This window comes from Neoarius graeffei, chromosome 17 (assembly GCF_027579695.1).
Source record: "Neoarius graeffei isolate fNeoGra1 chromosome 17, fNeoGra1.pri, whole genome shotgun sequence".
NCBI lineage: Eukaryota > Metazoa > Chordata > Actinopteri > Siluriformes > Ariidae > Neoarius > Neoarius graeffei.
In genome coordinates this window covers 53985288-54011139 of record NC_083585.1, presented here as the reverse complement: position 1 = coordinate 54011139, position 25852 = coordinate 53985288, and the positions used below count along the sequence as shown (strand labels likewise).

Here is a 25852-nt window from a genome sequence, read left to right as displayed (position 1 = left end):
ATAAAAAATACTACACATTTGAAAACACATTTGTTTGAAAGTGCTTAAGTCCATTAACAAGATGTTTTTAATTAATCTGTACAACTGTTATGGAAAATATGAAATTTGAGCTTCATAAATAGGATTTTATGGTTCACTGTGATGCAGAATGACACTTTTTTCAACATAAATCCTTGTTATGTCGAATTTAGAGTTGTTCTCCCTCCTTATACAAGACTTCCCTATCCAGAGATAATCCCTAATCTTTTATTTTACAGTTCATCAAACACAAAAGATTTATAGCACAAAAAACACTTACAACACAGTTGACAGGCAATGTAACACAATTGACGGGAGTAACACAGTTGACAGGGCAGAAGAACAAGAGGACACGTTTTAGGATAAAAAGAGCTTTTTATTGTTTTAAATTTAACTACAAATAAGCTGATGAATTCAGGTGAACTGTTAAAACAACATTTCGACACAATTTCAGAGAAACGTAGCTTACTGTATTTAACAAATTGAACATATTAAATCATTCTGTTTGTTTGTCTGTCAATATGAAGATTAAGTGACAAAAACATACTCCTCCTCAACTGTGTCATAGCTGATGAGTAACACAGTTGACGGTAACACAGTTGACATTTCGGCCATTTTTAGAGTGTTGTGCTAACTGCAGACCTCAGAGCTTTCACTACAAGACCTTAATCAATTAATATTTTTATTATCTTTAGCTGTATACTTTGTAAATACAATTTCTAAATCAGGTTTATATGAATATGTTGACAACACAGTTGACAGACAATTAACCCTCTCTAGGACTATACAACAGTATTGATGAAAATATTGAAGAGGTGAACTCAAAACTTACCACACGGTCTTCAAATTTCCCACCAAAGAGGATATGACATCACATGATGTTGGTCACATGACTTAGGACCAAACCGTTTGCCGATTTATGGGGGGGGGGGTTTCAGTGGGTAACACAGTTGACATAAGTTTCTCGGACGCACACAAAATTCTTCATTTAATTTATAATATAAAGCATTTTAGGCTTTTAAACACTTTTGCCATATTATAATAATTACCATGAATAAATATTTGTAAAAATTTTAAACAAAAACCTTTTTTGAAAATGTAAATATGAAGACCAAACCTGACATTTGGAAAATCGGACAGCATAAAAACACCAAATTCCAGTATTATATATGCATTTTTGCAGAGTAAAATGATGTAATTTGTTGACTTTTTGTATTATATAAAAGAGAAATGTGTGCTAATGTACAAAAGATCATTGGCTGAAGTTAATAGTTAGTGAAATTGACAAATACAGCACATGGACTTGAGATGTACCCCTAATTATAGAATGACTCACATACAGAGATTGTCAAAATATTGGCCTTTCATGTGGTATGTTAAGCATCCGTGCTTGTTTTGGTGCTATTATGACTTAGTTTTTCAAGGCAGGCCAGCACAGGAGGTTTTCCTGGAGCATTTAGTGTAAATAGTATGTATAAACACTTTGTGTAAATGGTATGTACTGTATTTCCTTATGATGCCCATCCTGTATAGACATGTTGGTCATAAAGTCATACAGAAGGAATAGATTCCCTCCTCATCTTTTGACTTTGAATGTTACCTATATGTACAGTGGAATTCTTGGAAGTGTTGTGCAAACACACCAGATAAACGAGTAATGTAGTGAGTTGACAGACAAAGCGTGATGGTTCATCGACATGAGCATGTGCATATTTAGGACAAGATCCATAACACAATAATTGCACAATCTGGGCCTCTTCCAATGTATAAACTCATATTATGTACATAAAGCATGACGTGCATACTGTACATGCATGGCTTAGTGATATGCGATCTTGTCACGGCCATCAAGTGAACTGGCACAGAGCCGAAAAACTGTCCCTAAACAACCTCTTGGCCTCCTCACTGACTGAATGTGTAATCTGAGGTCATTGAACAGGCTGCATATCTGTGCAGGATATTCAATTCCACAAACACAAATCTCTCCCAGTTCATTTCATCTGCAGAAGTCTGTGACAATGAAAGATTCAGGTTTCTGCAGAAGTGCTTATCCACACGTCTTCCCCAGGCCGTCTCTGTCATAACACAGCCGAGGCTATGCACCGGGCTCAGCACATGACCGCATTCCTTTCAAGTCCTCTGGGTGGTTGGTTCAGAAAGCTACCTCTTTCCCAGCTGTCTAGAAAGCGTGGTATGATAGATGGAGCTTTGACTAATAGCCTCAGCAAACTTTCCATCAAAGAAGCTCCAGTAGCCCCTTATATTTATAATCAGACCAAAAGGTTTAAACGTGATGGATGAAGTATGAAAGGTATTGAAGTTTGAATGTGAAAGGCTGAACGGCAGCTAAATATAGAGCTGTGCTCACACGGTTTTCATGCAAGAGAAGATGAAGAATTGTTTTACTTGACCACATCTGGGTTGGTTGAAGCCTCTGGGGCACTTTGAAACAGATGCTGTGGGCATTGTTCTCTTGGTCTTCATGTTTTCTCTTCCTCACATTTCTTTCTCTCGAAAATAACTCTCAATGTATCCATTCTGTCTTTCCATTTTCCATTCTGCTTTGCTGTTTTTCTGTTTTTCTGAAGGCATTCTGCCTTCTCTTGTACACAGCTAGACCTGGTACTCTCAAGACAATGAAAGGCCACATTTGTTACAATGGGAAGGTACTACTTGCTTGTGTGGCGCTGTGTGACACATTTACCACGGTAATTCATTTTTTTTAGTATGTGGAAGCAGGTGGGATTAGACAAATTTTCTGTGGGAGCAGGCAGGTTTGGGCAAACTTTTGGTGGGAGTGGGCAGGATTGAATAAACTTTCAGCTGGGGCAGGTGGAATTGATCAAACTTTATGCTGGAGCATGTGGGACTGGACAAAATCTCTGTGGGAGTAGGTCGATTGGTCAAACATTCTCTTGGAGCAGGTGGGATTTGTCACACTTTCTTCAGAGGTTGGTGAAACTCATCAAACTTTCTGCAGGACTGGAATTGGTCAACATTTCTGTGGGAGCAAACCGGGTTGGAAAAACCTTGTGTAGGAGTGGGTGAGACTGGTCAAATTTTCTGTGGGAGTGGGTTGGATTGTTTAAACTTTCTCCAGGCGTCAGTGAAATTGACCAAACTTTCTGTGGGAGTAAGTGGGATTGGTCAAACTTGCTGGTGGAGCATATGGAATTGGTCAGATGTTCTGTAGGGGTGGGTGGCATTGGTCAAACTTTCCTTAGGAATAGGCAAGATTGGTCAGACTTTCTGAGGGAGAAGATGGCATTGGACAAAACTTCTGGAGGAGTAAGTGGGATTGATCAGACTTTCTGCAGGAGTGAGTGGAATTGGTCAAACCTGTCAGAATAAGTGGGATTGGTCAAATTTTTGCAGGAGCATATGGAATTGGTCAAATTTTCTGCAGGGATGGGTGGCATTGGTCAAACCTTCCTTAGGAATAGGCAGGATTGGTCAGATGTTCTGAGGGAGAAGGTGGCACTGGACAAAACTTCTGTCAGAGTAAGTGGGATTTGTCAGACTTTCTGCAGGAGTGAGTGGAATTGGTCAAACCTTCTGCTGGAGGAAGTGGGATTGGTCAGACTTTCTGCAGGTGTGAGTAGAATTGGTCAAACTTTCTTTCGGAATAAATGGGATTTGTCAGACTTACTACAGGAGTGAATGAAATTGGTCAAACCTTCTGTCAGAGTAAGTGTGATTGGTCAGACTTTCTGCAGGAGTGAGTGGAAATGGTCAGACCTTTTGTATAAGCAGATGGGATTGATCAAATTTTCAGCTGGGGCATGTGGAATTGATCAAACCTCCTGCTGGAGCAGAAAGGATTGGTCAAAATTTCTGTGGGAGGGATTGGTCAACCTTTCGGCTTGAGTAGCTGGGATTTGTCAAACTTTCTCCAGGATGTGGTGAAAGTCTTCAAATTTTCTGCAGGAGCAGGAGGAATTGGTCAAACAGGAGCTGGGTGATTGGTCAGTCCTTCTGCTGGATCAGGTGGGATTGGTCAAACTTTTGGAACAAGTAGAATTTTTCAAACTTTCTCTTGGAGCGGGTGGGGTTGCTCAAATTTTTTTCAGGTTGTGGGCAGGATTTGGTCAAACTCTCACTGGGAGTAGGCAGAATTGGTCAAAATTCCTTTGGTTAGATTGGTTGGGCAAGATTGGTTAGATTTTCTTTGGGCATGAGTGAGGGTGGGATTAAAAAACAGTCCAGCACACACCTCTCGTGTGAGAATTTCTAAATATTATGAGATTCTGCAGCTCCATTAAACTTTGGCTTTCTCTGGGTTAAGGATCAGCACAAACGGCCTGGACTGAGATGACAAACTGCAGGAGGGGGCCTCAGAATGCCGTCCCTGTGATTTCAGTTATATAATCTAAGACATTTATTCATGGATCTCTGGTGTGGTTGGGGATAGATAACCCGGCCAAATATAACAGAACAAAGTGAATTGTAAGGGGAATTCCATGCATAAGAAATGTTTCATGAGCCATGGGGACTTGGTGCAGAGAGAAAGTAAACATCCAAGTTAAAGGAGAAGACCATCTTGGTGTATGATGGGGAATACTGATGGTTATGTAATAAGTGTTTTATGACCTTTCTACACAAATCCCAATCAACTGAACAGTCAGGTGTACTTTTGCACACCTTTTGGACAAAAAAGCATTTCATTAGTTAGGTTTTATCTCAGGTAACAAACCTATTTCTGACATATTTGTGTCATATGGTACTTTCTGGAGACAGCAAGGGTCATGGCAAAACTTCTTTTCATTTCTTCTGATTTTTGTCAAGAATTCTTTTGATTGTTGTCATGCTGCTGAAGTCACCCCGATTTCATTTGAAATTTACGTTATTTTTTTCAAGAAAATGTAAAATTGGGTCATCACTTCAATGGGGGAAGCCATGACCTAGAGGTTAGAGATGTAGCTTTGGGACCAAAAGGTCACTGGTTTGATTTCCTGGACTAGCAGGAATGGATGAAGTGCCCTTGAGCAAGGCACCTAACCCCCAAATGCTGGCCGGGAGGGGTGTGTCTGGGTCTTGTTGTACGTTGCTCTGGATAAGAGCGTTTGCTAAATGCCTGTAATGTAATGGCATGTAAATGTAGGCACATACACCCATGAACCCTACCTTTTGCACTCAATTATATGCTCACTATGGCAATTGATATTGGCAGGTCTATCTGGTATGGTAGTAGGAATGAATTCTTGCCATTGTTATGATTGTTCCTTACCCATCTGCCTCTGTTTCCTGTTGGATCTATTGCTCCGGCTTATCCTAAACAAACTGGTTTGCACTGTACTGTATGCCTCAGAGATTAGTTTTCAATACAAAATTGCATATCATTTTGTCACATCACCTAAAACAAAAGTGAGTTGAACTAACTCAATCAATAAAAAATTTTTCCACGTGAAAACATCAAAACATTTGAGATGTTTTTTTAGGTGTGAGTGCAGGACATTCCTCTGCGCATGACTTGTACGTAAATATGTGCATGTGCTGCTCTAGGGTTACAAATCCTACAGGGATTTGATAGTTGAGTAAAGGGATAAAAATTTCAGGTTGCGGGTGAAAAACAGGACTCCTGTGGATTAGAAACACAACCCTGTCTCTAAACAAGTAGCGCTTGCCATCTGGGCTGGACCAAAGGCATGTTAAATCATGCAGACACCAGGTCAGCTCACTGATCTACAGCTCTGTGGAAGAAAGTGGAGTGCTGTGGTCAGGTGATAGCTCAGTTCGCAATGATGCAGGACAAGTGTTATTAATATGTGTTAAAATGTACAGATCATGGAGCTGAGAAGAACTTATAACAGAGGCTAAGTCTGGTCTGATGAACTTTTAGACTCCTTAAAGTAGAGCTTGGCTTTGAATGAAAAGCACAACTCTTACTCTGTTTCTGTCTATGGTTTTTATTTTTCTCTATTTCGTTGTGCTTTGTCAGCTTATTTGTAGTATGCTTAGCTTTTTTTCCTTGGCTGATTGTTGTTACTTCAACAGAATATTACACCAAGTGTTATTCTGTCACTTGTACAGTTGGCACTAGAACTTTCTTATCAAGAAGTTCAGCACTTCTTGTACCTGACTTTTGTATTTGCTGTACGTTGTTCTGAATAAGAGTGTCTGCTAAACGCCATGTAACGTAATGGGGGAAGCCATGGTCTCATGGTTAGAGAAGCAGTTTTGAGACCATAAGGTTGCTGGTTTGATTCCCTGAACCAGCAGAAATGGCTGAAGTGCCCTTGAGCAAGCTCCCCAGGCTGCTCTGGGTACATTGTACATTGCTCTGGATAAGAGCATCTGCTAAATGCTTGTAATGTAATGCTCCCATACATGCACGTTGGGATAATCAGAATATAGTACAGCGTATATACATTTAGTCAGTATTATGTGTTAATCCCAAAATATGTTTAATCTTAGTTGAAGGACATTACTGCATCATTTTAAAGGAAAAACTGATAAATAATGCCTTTTAAAATGGAAGGCTTTCAATAACCCAGGTATTAAAATCTACCACATTTCTATACCAGTGATGAAAACTCCATATTATAATGAATACATTGAGAAGTACTTTCCCCACATTGTTACCTTTTGTATTTGTTATCTATTTCTAACGGTGAGTTTAGAGCTCAAAAAGCCTCCCAGAAGAGTCAAAGTGAAACCATCCATCCATCCATCCATCCATTATCTGTAGCCGCTTATCCTGTGTAGGGTCACAGGCAAGCTGGAGCCTATCCCAGCTGACTATGGGTGGGAGGCAGGGTACACTCTGGACAAGTCGCCAAATCATCACACGGCTGACACACAGAGACAAACAACCATTCACACCCACGGTCAATTTAGAGCCACCAATTAGCCTAACCTGCATGTCTGTGGACTGTGGGGGAAACTGGAGCACCCGGAGGAAACCCACATAGACACGGGGAGAACATGCAAACTCCACACAGAAAGGCCCCCGTCGGCCACTGGGCTCAAACCCAGAACCTTCTTGCTGTGAGGCAACAGTGCTAACCACTACACCACCATGCCACCCTAATCTAATCTAATCTAATCTAATCTAATCTAATCTAATCTAATCTAATCTAATCTAATCTAATCTAATCTAGTGCATAATTGCAGGTCCAGTATAACACCAAATTAAAGCTGTGTGCGTGATGTATCAAAAACAATTCTAATCACAATATGAAAGCAAAATAAGAGTGTAGCCTATGTTTTGTTTATAAGCCACAGAGGTGTGAGTCGGCGTGTGGTTAATATCTAATATGAAATCTACCTTGCTGTGGTAAAATGCAAAAAGTCATAATTTTCAGGAACTTTTAATCATGTTGAGATAATGAAACATAATTTTGGTAAACCTTCTCATTACTAAACTGTAGTAAAGAGTAGAATTTTGTCCTTAACTGGCATACACTGATGATTTATGCAAATTTAATACCTACTCTTCAGTTGTATTACTTTGCACATATGAAGCAAGAAATTGCATTGTTAGTGCTAAATTAATTTTTTTCCTCCCTAATTTATTCTTGGTCAATTCCCACCCACTAGTCAGCTGTCTTCTATCACATGCCTGCTACCAACCAGTGAGGGTGAAGGCTATCATGTGCTTCCTCTGAGACATGTGAAGCCAACCAACCACATCATTTTGAGCTGCTGCTCATGCAGCATTATGGTGTGGCGTAACACTCTCAGACAAAAGCATGGCCAATCTGGCTCTCTTGGTCTCCCGGCCATGGATGGCTGTGGCATCATTGGGATTTGAGCTTGCAACGTCTGGGTGATAGTGTGAATTATTTTCTATTGCACCATAATACCTAATTAATGTATTGGCTTTGAGTCCAAGTTGTATTTTTCACTTTTAGGTTGAAGTGCCCCAATATGAACATTCATAAAGGCAAACTTAGAAAACAGCATGCTATTTTGCTCATGCGAAAGATGCAATCCTCTGTAAACCTCATTCATTATCTCATTATCTCTAGCCGCTTTATCCTTCTACAGGGTCGCAGGCAAGCTGGAGCCTATCCCAGCTGACTACGGGCGAAAGGCGGGGTACACCCTGGACAAGTCGCCAGGTCATCACAGGGTTGACACATAGACACAGACAACCATTCACACTCACATTCACACCTACGGTCAATTTAGAGTCACCAGTTAACCTAACCTGCATGTCTTTGGACTGTGGGGGAAACCGGAGCACCCGGAGGAAACCCACGCGGACACGGGGAGAACATGCAAACTCCGCACAGAAAGGCCCTCGCCGGCCCCGGGGCTCGAACCCAGGACCTTCTTGCTGTGAGGCGACAGCGCTAACCACTACACCACCGTGCCGCCCCCTCTGTAAACCCTGCTACTAAATTAGTTTGTGCATTCTTTTACAGATGTTATCCAGATAAACTTTTAGTAACTCAGGACCCAAGTCTCAAATCCCAAATCAAGTCAAAAGTCAGAAATAAGTAAATCTAGGTCAAGTTGAAAGTGTGATGGACTGTATGTCCACAAGTCCATGGCTTGTGTGTTACACCACTGGTTCAAGCAGGGATACTCATGGACCATACAACTGAGTATAAATATTTGCCTTCTCCACTTTTCTGGGTGAAAAAAAGTCATCAGTTTGATTCATTCGCAAGCTGAAAAGTATACATTCCTATTTCTAGGAGCTGGAGTCGGACAGAAAAGATATTTACGTGTTTAGGGAGAACATTTACCAACAAGGAAAACTGGGTAAAAACCCTCATGAAAAAGATATGACCAAAGAATTGGAGAAAAATTACATAAAGAAAATGTCCTCAGTTGCAAGCGGAAGAAAACATGAAACGTACAGTACTGTGCAAAAGTTTTAGGTACATGTAAGAAATGCTGTAGACCACAAATGGCTTAAAAATAATGAAATTAAATGTTTAAACATTACTATCAACAGTATTAAGCCATAATAAATGAAACAAAGTCAATATTTGGTGTGAGATGACCCTTTGCTTAAAAAAAAAGTAGTTTCAGGTACAATTATGGCCCTTTTCCACTACCCTTTTTCAGCTCACTTCAGCCCGACACGGCTCGCGTTTCGACTACCAAAGAACAGCACGACTCAGCTCGCTTCAGCCCTGCTTAGCACCCAAAACTCGCACGGTTTTGGAGTGGGGCTGAAGCGAGCCAAACCGAGCTGAGTGAGGCTGGGGGCGTGAGCAAACACTCCCCTGTGCACTGATTGGTGAGGAGGAGTGTCCTCACATGCCCACACACGCCCCGCGAGCACGCTGGGATCTGTAAACACCGTAAACCCGGAAGAAGAAGAATTACGAGAATTTCTGAAGCCTTATGCGCCTCGCCTCATCTATACGCTCTTGCCAGTATCTGTTGGCGTTGTCGGTGACAACAAGCCACAGAACCAAGACCAGCAACACTAACGACTCCATGTCCTCCATGTTTATTGTTTACTATCCGGGTCATGAGACTACCGCTTAAAAGATCACTGATGTCACTGTTTGCGCCGCTTAATGACATCACGTGACGTCCACCCACTTTCGCTAACTCCACCCAATGTGTCCACCCACTTCCAGCCAGCACGGTTTAGCGCGGTTGTAGTCGAAATGCAACTCCAGTAGCCCCGCTCAGCTCGACTCAGCACGGCACGGCTCAGCCCGACTCAGCCGCGTTTGTAGTGGAAAAGCGGCATTAGTGCAGTTTTTAAGGAAATGAGCTGTAGGTTTTTCTGAGCATCTTACAGAACCAGCTACAGTTCTTCTGGACACTTTGACTGTCACACTCGCTTCTTCATTTTGCACCCAAACCCAGTAACCTTTATCAGCGGCGAACCGTTACTTTTAGAGCTGGGACTTCAGCTCAGCCAAAATTTCGCCAGACACACCCCCCCCAAAAAAAAAAAAGCAACAGGGCAAAGGATTTTGGAAGGGATTAGTGTCAGGCTTCCAGGTTGCTCTGTTGTGTGTAGCTGTCAATGTTGATTTTAAAAGTAATTTACAGAGGGAAATGAATACTTAAGTCTGAGTGAAAAATACTGTAGCAAACGTGCAGCGTGGAAGAAGAGTCCGGCGACAGGAATCTTCGTTTTTCGGTCATTAGCCTGTGCTACTTGCTCTTGATAGACAGCACTGGATTGACCACTTTATTAGCATCCGCTAACACTACTGATGAACGCTACGCCAGCTGGAAGGTAACTTCACTGCTGCGCTGACAGCGTCAACTCGCAGTTAAGCTCATGTTGGGTAATAAATTGTTGGTCCCTCCCACTCATCTCATCTCATCTCATCTCATTATCTCTAGCCGCTTTATCCTTCTACAGGGTCGCAGGCAAGCTGGAGCCTATCCCAGCTGACTATGGGCGAAAGGCGGGGTACACCCTGGACAAGTCGCCAGGTCATCACAGGGCTGACACATAGACACAGACAACCATTCACACTCACATTCACACCTACGGTCAATTTAGAGTCATCAGTTAACCTAACCTGCATGTCTTTGGACTGTGGGGGAAACCGGAGCACCCGGAGGAAACCCACGCGGACACGGGGAGAACATGCAAACTCCGCACAGAAAGGCCCTCGCCGGCCACGGGGCTCGAACCCAGGACCTTCTTGCTGTGAGGCGACAGCGCTAACCACTACACCACCGTGCCGCCGGTCCCTCCCACTATAAATCAAAATCTGGTTGGTTAATTCATCTGTCACTTCCTACATAAACATACGGTACACTGCCATGGCCTTCTGTCCTGGCAATGAAGTCCTAACCAATGAGTGAACAGCTCTAAACTCTTCTCAGCCTAGAGACAACAAACAAAAAAATCTCATTGGATAACTTGAGTTTAATGTTTTCAGGCCAGTAAACCCTTTCATTTCTGAAGGAAATTTGATAGAAAATGAGTCGAAGAAACCTTTATTCATCACATGCACACTTCAAGCACAGGGAAATTCATCCTCTGCATTTAACCCATCTGAAGCAGTGAACACACGCACACACACTCATAGCAGTGGGCAGCCACACCAGATCGCCCGGGGAGCAGTCAGGGGTTCGGTAACTTGCTCAAGGGCACCTCAGCCCAAGGCCGCCCCATGTCAACCTAACTGCATGTCTTTGGGGGAAACCGGAGCACCCGGAGGAAACCCACGCAGACACGGGGAGAACATGCAAACTCCACACAGAAAGGCCCTCGTCAGCCGTAGGGTTCGAACCCAGAACCTTCTTGCTGTGAGGCGACCGTGCTAATCACTACACCATCGTGCCATCCAAATTAGAAGAGAATAATTATAATGAATTTATGAAAGAATGAAAGCAGTTAAAGAAGGAAAGAAATTCAATATAATATTTGAAATGCTGATATGTTTGGGCCTTTTCTGAAAATCTGAAAAGTGCTCTCTTATGTAATATGTTGCTCAGATACAAACAGTTTTTTTCTGTAACATTTAATTTTGTGCTGGAAAACGAACGTTTGGAACTCTAAAATGTTTTTGTACTGACTCGATAATGTAGAAATCTATGACAAAGTTTCAATGAAAAAAAAATAGGGTGCCGAAGACTTTTGAGCATTAGTGTGTATATTCTTCAGAAAGACAATCTTGATTGTTTCAGTCTTAGTAGAATAATTAATATCAATTGAATAAGGGTACACAAACCATTAAACTTAACTGTTGATATAGTACTGAGGTGAGAAATTCAACCGTGACCAACTCTTCTGTCTCATGTTTCTAGATGTCAACGAAGAAAAAGCATGGCGGAGCAGGTAAGACTCAGCTTTCTTTATCTTTGGTGAGCTGTGCTTACAGATGTCTCTTGACAACTGGCCTTGGCATATAAACCATTAATTAGATGTGTTGGGTTCAAGTGGAAGCTTTTTCATCAGGTTTCTAACCTATGGCTCTTATTAGAAATCCAAAACCATTAGCGGTTGAAAGGTTCCTCGATGGTATTTTCTCACAACTAGTTTATCTGTGAGAGACGAGAGAGGCCATGTGTGTGACACAGCGTTTAATCGCATTACATGTGTGGTGTGAGGTGAAGAGAGCCTGAGCTTTCTCGGACACAATTAAATTACAAAAGTGGACTGTAATGTGCTAGATAAAGCCTGGATGATGGAGAACTTGAGAAGGAAACACGTTTCAGGCTTCAAAACTTACACTGTAAAAAAGTTCTTTGGGTTAATACCGCTTGCCTTGGACAGCCTGTACCCAAAGAAATCTTGTTTTCCTCTGCTCATGTCTGAGTTAGTAAGGACAGACAGGGACAGGTGTCTGTGTGTCTGGAGTTTAGAGAATGCAGGAGCATGTAGCCCCCATTTATATGCCTATTTCAGTGCACAAGCTTGGTGTGAGGTACAGTTTACATGTGTGGAGGGGGCGGCATCCCAGAACATTGTTACTGTTATGGCGATCTGAAATATTTGGCACAGCGTGATGTGGCCCAAGGGGGCAGCTGTGAGATCTTGACTGGCTGTCCTGGGATTCCAATTTGGGCTCAAGTTGCTCTCTCACATGACCCTGAGGTCACATAGCAATGTGGCACAAAGGTACAACATTGGCACTTCTCACTTTCAGGATCACATCAGTCTGGCTGTAATGACGACCGGTTTGCGTTGTGCTGGCAACAATAGCAACAACAATGCGTGTCAAACATAGCATTTCCTCATCCTGAGCTCATCTGGAGTGTGTATCCAAGGATCATGGATCCTATACTGTACATACCACATTGCATAAATCATTTAGACAGCAACATTGGAGAATTTATCTGAAGTCACGTTCTAGTTTTTTATATAGTCTGACTTTGTCTTTGGACAAAAATGGGAAGAACCAAGCTTTCAGTATTATTGTTATATCTGTAATTTTTTTTATTTTTACCTTCTTTTAAGCTCCAAGTTTGCTTTTACATCCAGTGCATTCATGAAGCTTATATTATGTCTTATGGATCTACGTACATATCTGGATTTGCATCAAAATCCCATCAAATTTACAAAATTTAGATATAAATTCAGTCGAGCGCATACCTCCACTAAGCCACATATTATCAACATCATAATCAAATCACTCGAACCTGGGATAATACTAAAGCTGTCCACCAAATTTCATCCAAATCCATTCACTACTTCTCAAGTTACGTTGGGAACAGACAAAAGAATCCTGGATCCGCATACATATCCGGATGTGCATCAAAATCTAATCAATTGTTCCTTAATCAATCAATCTAATTAATTAACATTTTAACCATAACATTAAAACCACTGGCAGATGACGTGAACGATGTTGATTATTGGAACTTGTCAAGGAGTTGGGTATATTAGACAACATGTGAACAGTCAGTTCCTGAAGCTGATATGGGATATGTCAAGGTGTTGACTTGGCCTCCAAATTCCACAGATCTCAGTCCAGTCCAGCATCTATGGGATGTGCTGGACAAACAAGTCCAATCCATGGAGGTCCCACGCAGCAGATTCTATCAGTCCAGCAACTTACAGGACTTATAGAATCTGCTGCGAACAGCTTGGTGGCATATACCACAGCACACCTTCAGAGGTCTTGTGGAGTCCGTGCCTCGATGGGTCAGAGCTGTTTTTGTGGACCTACATAATGTTATGGCTGATTGGTGGATCTTTTTTATAACACAACTTTGTGTGAAGCACACATTATCCAGATTATTCATTTTTATAGTCTTACAGTTATGTAGTAAACAATTTGTGCTTAATGCATTGTTAGAAAGCACTAATGCGTACTTTCAACAAATGCATAGTTAACTAAAAGGGCACTTGGGAGAGTGCATACCTCTGCCAAGCTACATATATATCTGGAATTGCATCAAAATCTAATTAATTGTTCCTTGCCCAATGGTTCACCTTTTCTCAAAATTTCATTAAAATCTGTTCATTACTTTTTGAGCTGTGTTGGGAACAAACAAACAAAAAAAAAAATTCTGGATCCACATACATATCTGGATTTGCATCAAAATCTAATCAAATTTCCGACATACTACATACAAACTGGAATGGCACACAGGAGAGTGTGTACCTCTGACAAGCCACATATTATCAACATCAAATGACTTGATCCAAGGATGATACTAAAGCTGTCCACCAAATTTCATCCAAATCCATTTGTTACTTTTTGAGTTACAATGGGAACAGACAAACAAAAATTCTGGATCCTCATACATATCTGGATTTGCATCAAAATCTAGTCAATTGTTCCTTGGCCCATGGCTCACCTTTTTACCAAATTTCATCAAAATCCATTCACTATTTTTTGAGTTACATTGGGAAAAGTCAAATAAACAAACAAATAAGCAAAATAAGAAACAGAGGCGAAAACATAACCTCCTCAAACAAAGTTGTTGAAGGTAAAAAGCCCATATGTCAAGTGAATGAATGGAAATGGAGCAAATACTTCATAGAACATACTAATTTGGCCTGAGTTTCCCAAAAGCATCGTAGCACAAAGATCATCATTAAATGGTAGAGCGGGCAGCACAATGAACACTCTCTCTCCTAGTCAAGATGCTGTTCGTGTTAAGAGGCTTTTGGGAAACCCAGCCCTGATTGATGGAGATTTGTTTAACTTGTTATTTTGAAACTGGAACAGTCGGTCCTGATTGCTGCTTGGTTTGGTTAGTTAAATCCTTGAGATTTATCTTTGCTCATACATTCTGCTCTCTGCTTAATGAAAGTTATGTTGACCAGTAATGTCTTTTTTTCTTTTCATCAGACTATGATCCTGATGGGTGATGTAATGGTACATAATGTCTCTCTTCTTTCAGACAGTAGTGTAGTCTAAACCAGTGATGCAATGCTTCATTATCCATTTATGTTATACATAGATAACTTAGCTTTATCAATCACATCATCATCATCCAATCCTATAGCTACAACACACTCTTGAATGTGAATATATACTCATGTTTGTCCGACAATAAACTGAGAAACATCTCTGAACGTCTGTGTCTGTGTCTTTTAGGGGCAGAGATCTACATTCCTACATTATACTTTCTCAATTGAACCTCCTTTGCGACAGATCAAAACAATGATAAACATTAAAAATAGGTACCCTATGGGTCCATGTGGCTACTGCTTATAAATAAAATAGTTTTCTGATCCCGTGCCCCTACAGTAAATATAGCATATATCTTTACTCTATGAGGCAGTAGCCACAAAAATGAAGCGAAATCCAAAAATGAACAATTTAAAAATCACAGAAGTAAAATATGCCAAGTGTCTGTACTTTATATTATTCTACTCTTACCTCTTACAGTTTTAGAAACTGAAACCTCTGAACCGAGGCTGACATACACACGCTGTCGCCATGACCCAAACTCTTATTTCCCAGAAATGGCCCAGCGCTAGAGCTCAGTGGTCTCTTTTCCTGTAATGACTCAGAAGTGCATCACATCTACATCACACATGGGACCACTGGCCAAAGAAGGTGAGGAAAGGGGGACGACCTGGAGTATATTTTAAAATATGAACGCACTTTCCCTTGGTAATAAGCATAAACATGTCTGAAAGCGATTTCTTTAGTCTAGTCCATTTATTTCAAATGGTGAACCCAATTGAATACACTCAGCAGCCATTTTAATAGGAACATGTGTATGCGTATGTGCAGTGCACTATCGTTACACTCTTACAGCACAATGACATAGTGGCCTCTATGAGGCAGTAGCCACAAAAAAAAACTTTACGGGAACAATCTTGCCGGTTCTGTCTTTCATGTGAAGATAAAAACCTGTAACGTAAACCTTTTTATAAGTCTGTCGTCACTGATAAATAAAGGATGATTAACAGTTATTCCACAAAATCGGGTCGTACATGAGCTGATAGCCGACGAAGCACATAGCACCGAGTTGTCTATAAGGCATGTACGACGAGATTGAGTGGAATAACTGTTTTATTCTATCCACATTCACTGGATTTTGTGAAACAGAGCATTTTTATTTTGATTTTTTGCAAATTCGATCAATAACTTCATACAAAACGCCCGACAAAATCATTTCCGCTTAGAATGGAAACAAACCGGCAAAATGACAGGAGCAATTTGTGAAAAATGCGATAATAATAATTCTTGAAGGGGCGGCACGGTGGTGTAGTGGTTAGCGCTGTCGCGTCACAGCAAGAAGGTCCTGGGTTCGAGCCCTGTGTGGAGTTTGCATGTTCTCCCCGTGTCCGCGTGGGTTTCCTCCGGTTTCCCCCACAGTCCAAAGACATGCAGGTTAGGTTAACTGGTGACTCTAAATTGACCGTAGGTGTGAATGTGAGTGTGAATGGTTGTCTGTGTCTATGTGTCAGCCCTGTGATGACCTGGCGACTTGTCCAGGGTGTACCCCGCCTTTCGCCCGTAGTCAGCTGGGATAGGCTCCAGCTTACCTGTGACCCTGTAGAAGGATAAAGCGGCTAGAGATAATGAGATGAGATGAATAATTCTTGAAAATAAAAAAGATATGTTCTTACCATCAAACACTTTTTCATTCCATGTGTTGTTGCTCTTTTTTGTATTTTTGGGGGGGTTTCTTCTTCTTTAGGGTTTTTTGGTGGCTAGAAAACCAACTTAAAGATGCATTACCACCACTGACTGGGCTGGAGTGTGGAACAGGAGATATTGGGGTGACCCCCCCCCATTCTTTTAACTGTTTCTGTTTCTCTTAAATGGGCGGCACGGTGGTGTAGTGGTTAGTGCTGTCGCCTCACAGCAAGAAGGTCCTGGGTTCGAGCCCCGGGGCCGGCGAGGGCCTTTCTGTGCGGAGTTTGCATGTTCTCCCCGTGTCCGCGTGGGTTTCCTCTGGGTGCTCCGGTTTCCCCCACAGTCCAAAGACATGCAGGTTAGGTTAACTGGTGACTCTAAATTGACCGTAGGTGTGAATGTGAGTGTGAATGGTTGTCTGTGTCTATGTGTCAGCCCTGTGATGACCTGGCGACTTGTCCAGGGTGTACCCCGCCTTTCGCCCGTAGTCAGCTGGGATAGGCTCCAGCTTGCCCGCGACCCTGTAGAAGGATAAAGCGGCTAGAGATAATGAGATGAGATGAGATGTTTCTCTTAAATACTTGTGAACAATTTTTGGGGTTTTGTTTTTGTGTCGAGTTTTTATTTAATCCTCGGTTGGTTCAACAACACACTCCACCATTTTGTTTTTCTCTCCTCACGGTATATGAGCTGATATCCTAGTAGTAGAGTAGCCAATCAGAGCGCACAATTGCTCATATCCAGTGAATGTGGACAGAATAATAAGATAATATAATTACTGTATAATTATTTTATAAAGGCTTTACAACCTGTCGATTCCTGAAATATTAACAGCCATTTAAGATCCCTAGTAAATGTTTGAGGCAAAGTTTACATAATGAGACAAAAGGGATAAAACTCAAGACATGTCAACCTTTGGTCAATCAAACCTGTATAACCAACCTCCAAAATCCGTATTTCCCTTTTAAAATCCTTATAAGATGCAAATTAAAATAATTCACCTAAAATTTGAACGATAATTAACAATGATATATCCAAGTTACTTTTTATTCAATATTAATAACAATAAACCTTCAGAATGAATACAAAGCTCCAATGTTTGACAAAAACACAAAGTGTCACTCTAATGTTCTGAATTGTACTCCATGACAGCTTTTTTAGCGCTCTGCACCAATACCTCACGAGGCTGCATGTCACAGCAAGTGTCTGTGTTGATCTTGCCGGAGTGCCCATTCAGAATCTTTTCAGTCGCTAGTGAAAGTCGCTCAGGTGGAAATACGCTTTTCAAACAAAATGTTACTTCCCAGTTGGCGGGATTCTCGCAATGCAGTGTGCACATGATCAAAAGTGGAAAGAAGTCTCGCTACCACGAGATAACGCGCGATTTCATAAGACTCTTTACTGGCTGTCTGTGCTTTCTGTAGTGTACAGTACGTTTGTAAATGTTATGCACTCTTTTATCATCGTGGGAATTGATTATAGCTCTAAATAAATATTGAAGTTTTTTTAAAGAATCCGTATAATTTTATTTGTACGCCCGTATACTACGTTTATTGAATCAAATCCGTATAAAATACGGACATTCCGTATAGGTTGACATGTATGTATATGGGGTCCTTTTTCATTCAGATGTGACGACAAATGGATAAAATTATGGCGAGTTGTTCTTTCATAATTAAATTTTGTTAAAGTTTGCAGTGTAAGAGGAATAAAACACTTCATGATGTGCTCTTATAGGAAAATAATCAGCTTCAGGATAGTAACACTGCTTCCTCACACCACCTCGTTACTGATTGTTTTCCTTTAACAGCACATCCTGAGGTTTGTCTGTCTTGTCTTTAATATACAGACCAAATCATATGCTGCAAAAGTTTTGGCATGAACGTTTAACAAACCTCCAGCATTATGCAATGGTGTAATAAGGTGTAGAGACTCTTTAAATAAAAGTAATTAGATGGTTATCCTTGATTAAGCAGTCTCCATGGTGACTATTTTGGGAAGTTGTCATTGGAGAGTAAATCGTCATGACTTCATTTCACAGTGTTTATTTTGGAAAAGTGTTTTACCATGCACGGGATGGTGCCGTTATCCATATTAACTGTGGATACTTTGGCTGGAAAGCTTCACTCAGTGTCACAATGTGTTACGTTGAGCCACATGTTTCGAATCAAACAGCCACACTAATGGCAAAAAAATAATGATGATGCCATAAAAAGTCCAAGCCCATCGAGTTTGTGGCACATGATATAAAAATTCCCCGCTCATATTTTACTACTGAGCCATACAGGCTGCATGATGTCAGTGTACACTGCGGCCAGATGGTGAGCAGACGCTCCATAGTGCGCTAATCGTCTCATTACAGCGCTGCTCCACAGTCAGAGCAGGGAAACGTACAGTGAAGGCTCCAGACTGCAGCCAGAGTTACTGCGAGGTCGGGCATCGCTGGTTAACAATCTGCTCTAAAATTAAAACATGGTATTTTCTTTTATCTGATATTGAAGGCTGTTATTTAAGCTCATGCATTATGTAATCAATTAGGTTTGTGGATAAAAGCCAGGACACAACCAGCTGGTGATTTTAGATATTGCATAGCCTTTTTTCTGCTTTTCTTAATCATTTCTGTGAAAATGCAATTCTGTTGTATTGTCTATTGAGGAGAGTATTGCATTTATGTTTAAGCATATTACAACTTTAAGGAGGCGGCACAGTGGTGTAGTGGTTAGCGCTGTCGCCTCACAGCAAGAAGGTCTGGGTTCGAGCCCTGTGGCCGGCGAAGGCCTTTCTGTGTGGAGTTTGCATGTTGTCCGCCCGGGTTTCCTCCGGGTGCTCTGGTTTCCCCCACAGTCCAAAGACATGCAGGTTAGGTTAACTGGTGACTCTAAATTGACTGTAGGTGTGAATGTGAGTGTGAATGGTTGTCTGTGTCTATTGCCGCTTTTCCACTACAAACGCGGCTGAGTCGGGCTGAGCCGTGTTGGGCTGAGTCGAGCTGAGTGGGGCTGTTGGAGTTGCATTTCGACTACAACCAAGCTGAACCGTGCTGGCTGGAAGTGGGTGGACACTTTGGGTGGAGTTAGCGAAAGTGGGTGGACGTCACGTGATGTCGTTAAGCAGCACAAACAGTTACATCAGTGAGCTTTTAAGCGGTATTCTCACGACCCGGATAGTAAACAATAAACATGGACATGGAGTCGTTAGTGTTGCTGGTCTTGGCGCTGTGGCTTGTTGTCACCGACAACGCCAACAGATACTGGCAAGAGCGTATAGATGAGGCGAGGCGCATAAGGCTTCAGAAATTCTCGTAATTCGTAATTCTTCTTCTTCCGGGTTTACGGTGTTTACAGATCCCAGCGTGCTCGCGGGGCGTGTGTGGGCATGTGAGGACACTTCTCCTCACCAATCAGTGCACAGGGGAGTGTCTGCTCACGCCCCCAGCCTCACTCGGCTCGCTTTGGCTCGCTTCAGCCCCACTCCAAAACCGTGCGACTTTTAGGGGCTAAGCAGGGCTGAAGCGAGCTGAGTCGTGCTGTTTTTTGGTAGTTGAAACGCGAGCCGTGTCGGGCTGAAGTGAGCTGAAAAAGGGTAGTGGAAAAGGGCCATTAGTGTCAGCCCTGTGATGACCTAGCGACTTGTCCAGGGTGTACCCCGCCTTTCGCCCGTAGTCAGCTGGGATAGGCTCCAGCTTGCCTGCGACCCTGTAGAAGGATAAAGCGGCTAGAGATGATGAGATGAGATGAAACAACTTTAAGGAGTAGTTATAATTATATTTAACAATTTTTTTGTCCGTGGGTTAAGTATTGGAGGTTTTCCATCCATTGGATCTATTCTTTGAACATAAGTATGATAGAGGTTTATTTTTTAATGTAATAAAATTATTTTGTCACTATTAAATAAAAAATATGTTAGTAAAACAAATCTATAAAGGATAGGGGAAGTCATGGCCTAATGGTTAGAGAAACAGCTTTGGGACCAAAAGGTTGCTTGTTCGATTCCGCAGACTAGCAGAATTGACTTAAGTGCCCTTGAGCAAGGCACCTAACCCCCAACTGCTCTGGCAAGAGTGGTGGCGTACCTTGTGTCTGATTAGCCAAAGAAAAACTGATGATGTGATCATCAGTTCGGGCATTGAACCTGACCAACTGACTGATAAAAGATATTACATGGTTGCACAAAGATATGAAGTTTATCTTCAAGTGGTGAATGGATATTTCACGAGTGAGCGAAGCGAAAGATGAACTTTATACCTTTGCGCCACCGTGTTATGTTCTTCATATTATATGGACACACACAAAAAAAAATCTGCAAGTTAATCAAAAGAATTTTAATTTTGAACCAGTTCGCCATTTTGACAACACGCATCTTGTCAACAGGAAAACACTGGGAGTGACGTCATCGGCGTGAAATTTCTGGAATTATTCTACAAACAGGACACTTTTTCAATGGAATAAAAACGTGTTCTATTCCCTTCCAGCAGGTTTCATTGATTTGGTTTGATAGCATGCAATATTGTTTGCATATCGCTTATCCTGCGTGTATTACGTCACTCTACCCAATGGAGAATGAGCGTTGAATATGGTTTGATATTGCATAGTTGTCAAGACAACGTGACATCACACGTCGGATCCGTAAAACTTCCGTGCTAGTGAGAGACTGGGACAATTTGTAAACAAACATGGCTGGCAGGTTTGCTTCGTTAAATATGGAAGATTTTGAGAGAATTTTGAAAGAGAAAGACGCATTGAAGACCCGAAAGGAATGTGTATATAATAATAATAATAATAATAATAATAATAATAATAATAATAATAATAATGTCTGTCTTTTTTCATGGTATATCAGATATATTCCATTCAGCTACTCATCTTTGACTCATTCAGTATCATGCTAGCTGAATGGAATATATCTGATATACCACTCAAAACCAGCCAATATTATTTAAATCTGTCACTCATATCTTCAAGCCAACATGTCATTTTCTTTTTATTATATCGACACATTCACAAACAAAAAGCACCCAAATTCATCAAAACAATTCAGCAATTTCCTCATGAGTAAGGATATTTTTAAAATATGCTTCTCAGTGTCCTGGATGGAGCTCGTATGGAAAATACAAGTGGTATATTTCCCAGTAAAACACTTGTGTCTATATAATAAATTGTCTTATTATATACAAAACACTGACACTGGAGAATCCTTTCATCCATCGTTATCTAGACCACATATCTGTCAGGGTCATGGGGAAACTGGAGCCAATCCCAGCTGACTTTGGGTGAGAGGTGGGGATCACCCTGGGCAGGTCGCCAATCTATCACAGGACTACAGAAATGAACAACCATCACACTCACACCAGTTGCCCTAATCTTCATGTCTGTGGGAGGAAACCCATGTAGGAATGAAGAGAACATGCAAACTCCAAGCAGAAAGGCCCCAGTCGACCACAAGGTTCGAACCCAGAACCTTCTTGCTGTGAAGCGACAGTATTAATCCCTGCACCACCGTGCTGCCCAAGACTTCCATTAATGTTAAATAAACATGTCTTCCCAGAAAACGTCACCATATTATTATTATTATTATTATCAGAGCTGCTGTTCTAGAAAAGTAATCAAGACCTTCTGGTCACCTTAGACCAATTAGATTGTAAATTTGTCCTATAAATCCTATCAAGATGTATAGTTTCCTTAACCTCCTAAGGCCCAAGCTGTTTTTTTACATGCATTTTTTTTATTTCTCTTTGCTATTTGGGCTTATTAGAACCTGATTAGAATAAAAACTAAGCATCATCTTTTGATAAGATGTACTTTTAGAGAAAAAGTATGTCCACATATGTGGATTCTTGTTCCGAATTTCTAAAAAGTGCTGTCCACGCATGTGACCGCTAAGCCCTAGGAGGTTAAACAAAGGTTATAAATGGTCTTTTATATTATTACGGTACACATAATGTTATTGTCATGAATAAGGAATAAAGAGTGCAATATACCATGCATAATGAGAGAAAGATGAGTTTTTTTTTTAGTCACAAAAATGGACGAATGCATTTTTGGCTGTTCCTCAGACATGAAGTGAACCTTTGTAGTCGCTGCAACCTATTTAAGAATTTTTGTTTTAGTCCAGACTTTATAGTAAACATGGCTCTTTACCCTGAATTTATCTCTAATACAACCTTTATATTCGTAACCGACTGAACAACGATTGAACCTTCTTTTCCATTCCTGCCAGCTCATGTTTTCAGCAGTCTGGTTCCTGCGCCCAGCCGTGGGACAGGGTCCCATAAACAGATGTCTCTCTGATCCCATAAAGGGACATTAGCTCTGAGGCGAGTTAGCGCCAGACCCCTGGGAAGAGGTCGAGAACAAACAAGACCCAGTGCGCTTTTTAGACTCGGAGCATACAGGAGCTCCTCTCATCCGCCAAACCCCCTCCAGAACGCTGGGTGTTTGATCTCTGGCTTCAGAGATCCTGGACGTATCCCTGTCTAGACGAGGTCGTTATCGATCTGCGAGCATTTACTGTCTGAAGGAAATTAATAATCTGTGCTCTGTCCTGTTGGAAACAAGGCTTAAGCTACCAGAAGATTCCCTCGTGCTCATGTTTAGAAAAAGGAAATGGGCAGAAATGTATGGAAAAATACTTGAACTTGTTGACCCTTACTTTTTTTTTGGTCGTCTGAGATATAAACAGACTAAAACTTGACATGGGGAGACACTGGACAAATTTGTTTAGAATGATTTAAAAAAAAAAAGATGCAGCAATTGTTCACCCCTCCCAACATTTCTTTTTTTAAATGTTGACTTAACAAGCATCTTGTGCTGATGAATTAGAAAGGATTTATGAACATGGAGTGAAAAAGAATTAGAATAAATTATAATCTTGCCAGGCGGCACGGTGGTGTAGTGGTTAGCGCTGTCGCCTCACAGCAAGAAGGTCCGGGTTCGAGCCCCGTGGCCGGCGAGGGCCTTTCTGTGTGGAGTTTGCATGTTCTCCCCGTGTCCGCGTGGGTTTCCTCCGGGTGCTCCGGTGTTCCCCACAGTCCAAAGACATGCAGGTTAGGCTAATCGGTGTCTCTAAATTGACCGTAGGTGTGAGTGTGAATGGTTGTCTGTGTCTATGTGTCGGCCCTGTGATGACCTGGCGACTTGTCCAGGGTGTACCCCGCCTTTCGCCCGTAGTCAGCTGGGATAGGCTCCAGCTTGCTTGCGACCCTGTAGAACAGGATAAAGCGGCTAGAGATAATGAGATGAGATGCTGCTTTATTCAAATATTCAAAGTGAAACAGCTTTGTCAAGGTTAAAAAAAAAGCTAGCCATGGCTATGTGTGTTTTGGATGCTACTATCAGAGTTGTAGCATTCATGAAGTTCTTGATTCTTCTGGAAATGGGTTCCTTGTTGGTATTGTTGTTGTTGTCGCTGCATATATTCGATTACTTACATCAGTATATGGATTTTGGTTCACAACCCTGGTCCTGGAGTACCCTCTGGCCGTTATAGTACATTCCCTGCTCCTAAGACAATGCATTCAGCTAAGTAACATCACTTCCTGGGATGAAGTGAGTGTGTTAGTGTGGGGAACTCACTATAATGTACAGTATGGGGGGTGGGGGGATGGGGATTCCACGATTTGGGCTGGGTTGGACTGGTATATCACTGAGTGATAGCATCCATATGGCATGCCATATTTGAGCCTAAGCTTGAGTTGCTAAGTGTGGAGAGTTTAGGATGCTCTCCATGTGTCCTTATGGGTTTCCTCTGGGCTCTCTGGTTTCCTCCCACCTTCAAAAACCATGCCAGTCTTTTCCCTGCTGACACAAAAATGCCCCTTGGTGTGAATGTCTGTGTGCATGTTGCTCTGTGATGGACTGATGTCCGATCCAGGGTGTACTCCTGCCTCGTGTTCAGCATTCCCGGGATAGGCTCTGCATCCACTGCAATCCTGACTATTTCCAGTAGATGAACGAATCGTGTATGAATTGGAAAAAAAGTATAGAAACGATGCTAAGTGAATGATGTGTGTCAATGAATTGATTTAATTGAATCGACTCTTATAGATATACTGAACTTACATGATGTATAACAATATGTTTAACAGTTATTCCGCAAAATCGAGTCGTACATGATCTGATAGCCGATGAGACGCGTAGCACCAAGTTGGCTATAAGCCATGTACGACGAGATTGAGTGGAATAACTGTTTTATTCTATCCACATTTACTTGATTTTGAGAAACAGAGCATTTTTATTTTTATTTTTTGGAAATTTGATAAATAAAAACTTCATACAAAATGCTCAACAAAATAATTTCCGCTTAGAATGTAAACAAACCGGCAAAACGAAAGGAGCAATTTGTGAAAAATGCGATAATAATAATAATTCTTGAAAAAAGATACGTTTTTATCATCAAATACTTTTATTCCATATTCTGTTGCTTTTTTGTATTTTTTTTGGGGGGGGTTCTTCTTCTTCTTCCTCTTCTTGAGGTTTTTTTTTTTTTTTGGCGGTTGGCAAACCAACTTGAAGGTGCATTACCGATACCGACTGGGCTGGAGTGTGGAACAGGAGATACGGGGGGACCAACTATATTCTTTTAGTTATTTCTGTTTCTTTTAAATACTTGATGACAATTTTGGGGCTTTGTTTTCGAGTAGAGTTTTTATTTCGTCCTCGGTTGGTTCAGCAACACGCTCTGCCATTTTGTTTTTCTCTACTCATGGTATATGAGCTGATAGCCTAGTAGTAGAGTAGCCAATCTGAGAGTGCGATTGCTCATATCCAGTGAATGTGGATAGAATAAAAGCTAATAATCCAATACCATCTTAGGACCTTAATGTTTCAGAAAACAGCTTCATTAAAAAATGTATTGCACAACATTCCTTTGTAAATACTGGTAGTCGTCGACTTATGACCTATGCGACTTACGACCGATCAACTTTACGACCATCTGGTTATGACTGGCAAGTGTTTCCCAGCTGAGCTAGCTGAGCGTACGACAGTTTCCGCCCCAGCTCCCGGCAGCGCCTCTCGCCACGTACAACAGTTTCCGCCCCAGCTCCAGGCACATGCGCAGTCTCTCTCGCGCTCCCTTGCGCACTCCGTCATACAGTTTCCGCCCCAGCTCCTGGCTTATGAAACGAGCAAATGCTCCCGCCAGCCCGAGTGCTGCAACAGCTGATGATGACGTAGACGACCCACAGCCAAGCACCAGTGATGCCAGCGGTCACTAAGTTTTTTTATTTTGCTATGTTTTACATTTGTATTTTGGTATGTTTCAAACTAAAATGTTTTTTCTATTTTTCACACCTGTATTTCGTATTTTTTGTTTTGCACATATTAAACGAATTGTACTGGACGCAGTGTAGTATGCAGTGTTTGACTTAAACCAAATAATGAGCCAAGGTAATGAAATAAGAAAAT

General features: G+C 41.5%; 1 protein-coding gene across 2 annotated transcripts in view; it reads left to right on the top strand.

The window, feature by feature from the left end:
- stard13b (StAR related lipid transfer domain containing 13b) overlaps window positions 1-25852 on the top strand; it is a 269782-nt gene that overhangs the window by 68722 nt on the left and 175208 nt on the right. For both annotated transcript variants that reach the window (XM_060897733.1, XM_060897732.1), the window contains one exon: window positions 11707-11737. In XM_060897733.1, the coding sequence (XP_060753716.1) occupies window positions 11707-11737 (31 nt within the window). The remainder of the gene's footprint in view (window positions 1-11706; window positions 11738-25852) is intronic.